The sequence below is a fragment of the Myotis brandtii genome, unplaced genomic scaffold (assembly GCF_000412655.1).
Source record: "Myotis brandtii unplaced genomic scaffold, ASM41265v1 scaffold179, whole genome shotgun sequence".
In the NCBI taxonomy this organism is placed as follows: Eukaryota; Metazoa; Chordata; class Mammalia; order Chiroptera; family Vespertilionidae; genus Myotis; species Myotis brandtii.
Window position 1 is genome coordinate 4,237,824 of NW_005356635.1, and position 7,100 is coordinate 4,244,923.

The 7,100-nt window shown below is 40.2% G+C and overlaps 1 protein-coding gene across 1 annotated transcript in view; it reads left to right on the plus strand.

Moving 5' to 3' along the window:
- ERICH6 (glutamate-rich 6) overlaps positions 1–7,100 on the plus strand; it is an 87,183-nt gene that overhangs the window by 25,975 nt on the left and 54,108 nt on the right. The window contains exons 4-9 of the mRNA XM_005863496.2: positions 305–364; positions 674–729; positions 826–942; positions 3,834–3,947; positions 4,919–5,076; positions 5,510–5,580. Of these exons, the coding sequence (XP_005863558.1) occupies positions 305–364; positions 674–729; positions 826–942; positions 3,834–3,947; positions 4,919–5,076; positions 5,510–5,580 (576 nt within the window). The remainder of the gene's footprint in view (positions 1–304; positions 365–673; positions 730–825; positions 943–3,833; positions 3,948–4,918; positions 5,077–5,509; positions 5,581–7,100) is intronic.

The following is a 7,100-nucleotide window of genomic DNA, read 5'->3' on the forward strand; positions in this document are numbered from 1 at the left end:
GCACAAATTTTTGTGCACCGGGCCTCTAGTTTATATATAATTGACTTCAGGGAAGAAGAGAGAGAGAGATAGAACCATCAATGATGAGAGAGAATCATCGATCTGCTGCTTCCCACGTGCCCCAAACCAGGTACCGAGCCCATAACCTGGGCATATGGCCTGACTGTGAATTGAACAGTGACCTCCTGGTTCATAGGTCAATGCTCAACCACTGACACACACCAGCTGGGCTCATGTTTTCTTTTATATTAAACTTCTTTCCTATTTTGTCAGGATTAATGACACATATATATTCTTTTGACAGGGAAGAAAACACGAACTATAAAGGAAACTGAATCTGAAAATATAGCTGCTATGTTAAGAGGTGAATGGATATTTGGAGTCATCCCCTGTGTGGCAAAGGCAAACTGCTATTAGGGAACCAACATAACCTGGATGGTTCTCATGTCCTTTAGAAAAGCCCTCCCCTAAGAATACATTCAATAAGGTGGTGAAAAGTATGTGCGTAGGGGGGGAGTGTGTGCATTTGCATAAGTTTGCGTGTGTATATGAGTGCATGTGTGTGTGCATGTGTGTGGGTGTGTGATGGGGTAGGATCTCCAAACTAGAGAAAATGGGATACACTGCACAAAGACTTTAAACTTTCCTTCTAAATCTATCCTTTTCTCTTCAGAAAAATGGGTAATTAATCCAGAAGAGCTAAAACTAAATATTTTATGTGAGCTGGAGGTAAGAAATATTTCAGTCCAACTAGTAAACCATGCTCATGATAAAATCGATCATTCACCTTCATTTTCTTTTTCTGTGTCTTCCTTTAAAATTTAGTTTGAGGAAGACTTTATAACATTGTTTGAGCCTTCTCTGAGAACATTACCCAGTGTCGGGCCACCAACCTTTCTGGCATTCAAACAGGAGCATTCCACTTTAGGCACTGACTTCAAGGTGATTTTTAATTCTTTCTTTTTTTACTCTAATAAGTGAAGTGAAAAGACACATGATGATTTGCACAAAACACAGTGAACATACTTAAAAAAAAAAAACATAGGCAAAGAGCCCATTTACTTGAAACAGCATTTGGACAGGATAGCTATAGTAGTTTCCTAAGGCTGCTGCCAAAAGGGGCCACAGACTAGGTGCCTTAAAATGACAAACACATGTTGTCTCCTAGTTCTCAAGGTTAGAGGTCCAAAGTCAGTAAGTGCAGCGTGTAGGAGAGTAGCCTTTCTTGCCTCTTCCAGGCTCCTGGTTGTGGTTGTCAGTTCTTATCCTTGGCTGGCAGCGCCATCACTTCAGTTTCTGTCTCAGTTGCCCTGGAGGTCTGGGGGTCTGTGTCCAAGTGTCTCTCTTCTCCAAGGACACCAGCCATGTTGGATTAGGGCCCACCCTAATGACCTCATCTAAACTTGATGGCATCTGCAAAGATCCCATTTCTAGATAAGACCACATTCACAGGTTCCAGGAGTTACGACTTCAGTGTCTTTGGGGGGAAACAATCCAACCTGTGAGAGTGGCCATAATGCTTGGAAACATAGATAAGACATATGTTTGCCACATTTGATCATGTTAAATGACCAATGCCTTTGCTTGGTGGGCAAGGAAAAGGTCAACTTAGTAATTCCAACAGGATGGCATAGCACCCGCTTCACCTGAGTGGTGAGGGGCAGCCTGGTGGAATGATTATTTCCAAACTGGGGTGTTATGGCCATGTGGAGAGAGCTGCACAGCCCCCATATGGCAACCCCTTTGATTATTTCTTCTGGGTGCACTAAGGTGCAGACTTATTCACTGAAAACAAGATACCAATCATGTGAGACAGCCTGTGTCAGTCAGTGCATTGCAGGAGTTGGTGGGAATGCTGCATGGATGCTCTGAGGTGGTGTTCATTGCCGATCTGGTGAGGGGCAACACATTGAATATATCATGTGATTTAATGTCAACCAACATTTACTGTTTATATTTAGCCCATGTCTCTAAATGTTTAGTCACCCTATAGACTCCTCAGGTGAAATTCTTTATTCAAACATAACACCTTCCTTCTTCTGAACCACAAAGGCTCGTATCCAGGGAAGTTTCTCAAGCTTTCTTCCTCTGACACCCAAAGATGCGCCTGAACAATAGGAAGGTCCTTTCTTCCAGGGAACTGTCCCTGCTCTAGCACCTGGGCAGGGATGGCTCCTCCTGCTCTTTGGACAGACCTTCCAGGTCCTCTAGTTCGGGAGCAGAGCAGCTGGCTTGCCCACTTTCCCCTCCAGTCATATCCTCTTCAAATGCAGATTACAACTCCACTCGTGGTCTTTTGAATCATCTCCACCTTGCTTCACCGAAGGTAAAGGGATAAAGGGACCTCAGGCTGAGGAGCTCACTACCAAGATCCTTGAATGGAACAGGTTGCAGATGTCCTGGGATTGTCAAGCTCTCCTTCAGCCCTGCTCCATCATCTGATTTACTCCACCATTTCTCTATTACAAGGCTTTACCACTCTACCCACCCGCTAAGTCCTCTGCTTTCAGCTACATTATTGTGTAGTTTCAATGGCTAAAGGTATTGAACAGTACTCCAGGGTGGTGAATCCCTGACTGTACCGGTCATCTCAGTTACACTTTGGCCCCAGGATGGCCATCTTGCCAGTCCCAGAGAATGGTTTCTATGGCAAATACAGATGCCCTTGTGGTATTCATGACCTGTGAGCCATAATCTCGGTCTTTTCCTGAGACCTGTGCTGAGGCTTGCCTGCTCGCCATCATGACCTCAAATCACCAACATGCCATAATGTATCAACCCCACACGGAGCCACCTGAACTCCTAACTCCAGATCTCCTTCTTGCTTCCCCTTCTCTCTCCTTCTCCCTCCTAAATTACCTTTATAGCCCAGACAGGAGAATTCAGAGCCCCAATCTGGGCTTCCCCTTGAGAAAGGACTCTAATTTAGAACGGTGATCATTGTGAATGGCAACCTGCATAGTAATGTCAAGACTTTTTTTTCAACCTGACACTTCTTGAGTTGATGGTATTCAAAATCTTAGACCATTTACCTACAATTTTATATACAGGCAATCCTCGGGTTACATCGTTTTGTGGTTACATCGCCATCTCCCATTTATTTATTTAAAAAAAAAAGTTCTGTCATTTCGACGTATGTACATATGTGCTTTATGTTTTTTATTATTTATTTACCACAAGTAAAGGTCAGGAATTGTTATCTTTCTTTTAAATTTTTTTTTACTGTTTCACTTCATTACTGCTGTGTATGTGCTCCATATGAGTGACGTAGGTACTTATGTAGGTGGGTTCCGACTTACCGTGAAAATCGCGTTAAGTCGCACCATAGGAACAGATCTCCGACGTAACCCGAGGAACTACTGTATGTTATGTCCTGTCTCTTGCATCTAGTTACACACTATATATCCCCCTCCCCAACGAGAGACTCTGATGTCAACAGTCATTTCTGCAACTTTGTTCTTACACTAAGGAGACATCCAAAGGACCAACACAGCTCCTGATGGGCTCAGCTGTACTCTGGTGGACTGTATCACATAGAGGCCCTCAACACCACCTCAGCATCCTCAGTCCTCACCAACTCATTAACAGAAGTGATGTCTCATTCTGGAATATATAGATCTTCTGGCTGGGTGCCTTCTAGTATAGAATCTCAGGCTCTTGAAAATTTCCCACCAACTATTTCTGAGAGACTTCAGGGTGTCTGACAGGAGCTCTCAAGTAGGTTTGCACATCTCCATACTCCTGCTGTTCTAATGGGCACTCGCTGGCCTGCCCAGAGCCCTGGCTCCTGCTGCTGCTTGTGGGCAGGTCTTCATTTTTTCCCCTCTCTCAAGGGAGAAGAGGATGAGATATTGCTGACGTGTGAATTTTGTGGGAGTGACCTAAGAACATTTCTTTCTGCTGTGGATATTTATTCTGACAATGGTAGCTCTGAACCAATAAAACAAGTAAGTTCTAAAGCAGGTTTACTAAGGAAATGGTGTTACTTTAATACCATTTTTAAATATATGTAGTATTTTTTCCTGCATTTTCCCCTTGCATTGCCATTCTTTAAAATTATGTGTTACCAGTCGGGGAAACACAAATCATAAACACAATGGGATACCACTCCACACCCACTAGGATGGCATTAATAAAAAAGACAGATAATAACAAGTGCTGGCAAGGAGGTAGAGTAACTGGAACCCTCATACACTATTAAAGGGGAATATAAAATGGTGCATCTGTGTTGGGAAAAAGTTGTGTAGTTCCTCAAAAAGTTACACATACAATTACCATATAACATACAAATCCATTCCTAGGTACATACCCAAGAAAATTGGCAATATATGTCCACACAAAAACTTGTACACAAATGTTCATAACAGCATGATTTATAACAGCCAAAAGGTGAAAATAATCCAATGCCCTTCAACTGATGAATGGGCAAATAAATGTGGTGTATTCATAAAATCAAATATTATTCAGTCATAAGAATTGAAGTGCTAATACGTGCTACAACATAGATGAACCTTGAAAACATTATGCTCAGTGAAAGAAGCCAGACACAAAGTACCGCATATTGCATGATTCCATGTATATGAATTGTACAGAACAGGCAATAATAGAGACAGAAAATAGATCAGTGGTTGCCAGAGGCTGAGAGGAGAGGAGGAGAGGGAGTGTTAATGAGTACAGGTTTCATGTCCTAAATTTGATGGTGGTGATAGTTACACAACTCTGTATACACTAAAAACCATTGAATTGCACACTTTAAATGGGTCAATTGTCTGGTATATGAATTATATCTCAATAAAATTTTTACCAAAAAGTGTTATGATAGATTGTAATTCAAACTCCATTAGCCATTTTTGGTTTTTACCCCCTCTAATTATCTTCACCAGAACTAAAGAGAAGAAAATGACCTCTTTGTTTTTAGGCCATCTGTTGTAGTTCTTTCCAGAATCTGATTGATTACATTTATGAGGAAAAACAAAAAATCCAAAGCTCTAAAGAGGAATTCATCTGTATCGAACCTCATGCATCCCACGGCACTGAGATGGAGAAATTCAGAGCAAAAGAAAAGGCCCTGCAGAGGTAACATTGAGCCTTGGATATTGAAACTCAGATAAGTCCACTTAGAGAGCTCTTTGTAAAATGAACCTTGTTTTTCAAAATACATAATTTTGAAGATATATTCCCAATGAAGAAATAAAATTGGCCAAAGCAAACCTATTACAAAACCTGGTGGATATTATGAGATTCAGGAGCTCCCAGAAACTCAGTGAACTCACTGATTTAAAAATAGAACCTTACCCAGATTCTCAGGACAATTCAGAATTCCTATTTTGGAGAAATTGGTCCACTAAACAAAGTGGAGATCCATGTGCTTTGATTAAATATATAGACTCACAAGTAATAACAGATTAAAATTACAAAGGATGACATTGAAACAGTTACAATTTGTCATATACTTTTTACAGCTTGAAACATTAGATTTATGGATTTTTGTTTGTTTGTTTGTTTGCAGAAAACAGGAGCAACAAGTAGCCAAACATTGGCAAATAAAAACAAATGAACATACTAGTTTCTCTGAAGAAGGTGAGTTCATCAATGCTCCTATTATAGATCAATTGTACATCAGAAAGCTCATATGTTTGACCAAGAGCTAAAACTGGCATATATTTTTATTTTGTTAATCCTCACCCGAGGATATTTTTCCACTGACTTTTTTTTAGAGATAGTGGAAAGGAGGGGGAGAGATAGACAGGAAGAGAAACATTGATGTGTGTCACATCAATTGGTTGCCTCCTACATGTGTCCCTCCCAGGGCCAGGGATTGAGCCTGCAACCGAGGTATGTGCCCTTGACCAGAATCTAAGCGGGGGCCCTTAAGTCCACAGACTGATGCTGTATCCACTGAGCCAAACCATCCAGGGCAAAACTGGCATATTTAAAAAACAGTATTTAAAGTTTTCAGTTCAGTCGATGCATTAGTCAAAATGGCTCAGAAAAGCTGGTGTTTCAAGTCGTCCGGCTTTTGAAGTTTTTAGTCTTCATCTAGTTGTTATTGATTGAAATGAATTAGCAACATCTATAGAGCATGTTACAGATAACTGCAAAGAGCTTTTGGGTTCAGTGTCTTTTGTTTTATTAAGCACATATTCCATTTTGTTTTCAAGCTGGGGTATGGAAAATCTGTCAAAAATAAATCAGATTTCTTTCTTCATAGGTTCCATCAGTCACTTGGCCAGTATAGTTAAAGAGCTGGGACTGTTGAAGGAGCACTGATGTTAGAATCACAAGCTCTGCATTTATATCCTTGCTTTTCTACTTAGAGGCTGTCTGCTTTGGGGTAAATTACTTAATCTTTACAAGCATTAGGCTCCTCCTCTACCACTCAGTGCTATTGAGAAGATAGAGAAAATATATTTTTGTTTTTGTTTTTTAAACTAAATCTCTAGTATAAAGTTCCTTGATAGTCAACTGGTTTCTACTAAGTCTAAGGCCAGAAAATTGCACTTAATGAAAATGAACATTTTTCTGTCTTTTTAATTTATTATTTATTTATTTATTTATTTATTTCCTTCATTGACCTCTCCCGGACCACTCCCACCCGCCAGCACATGCCCTCACCCTCTTAGTGTCTGTGCCCATTGCTTATGCTTATATGCATGTATACAAGTCCTTTGGTTGATCTCTTACACATACACACACACACCCCACCCCACCCCTGCCTTCCTCTGAAGTTTGACTGTCTGTTTGATGCTTCTCTGCCTCTGGATCTATTTTTGTTCATCAGTTTATGTTGTTTATTATATTCTACAAATCAGTGAGATCATGTGATATTTATCTTTCTCTGACTGGCTTATTTCAATTAGAATAATGGTTCATCCATGCTGTTGCCAATGGTAAGAGTGTTTTCTTTTTTAAAGCAGCGGAATATTTCATTGTGTAGATTTACAACTGTTATTTATTTATTTATTTATTTATTCATTTATTTTGGCTTTCTTTCTTTTTTTTTTCCCTTAGGTTTTTAAGAAGTTTCCTTTTTTTAATTAAATCTTTATTGTTCAGATTATTACAGTTGTTCCTCTTTTTTCCCCCCATAGCTCCCCTCC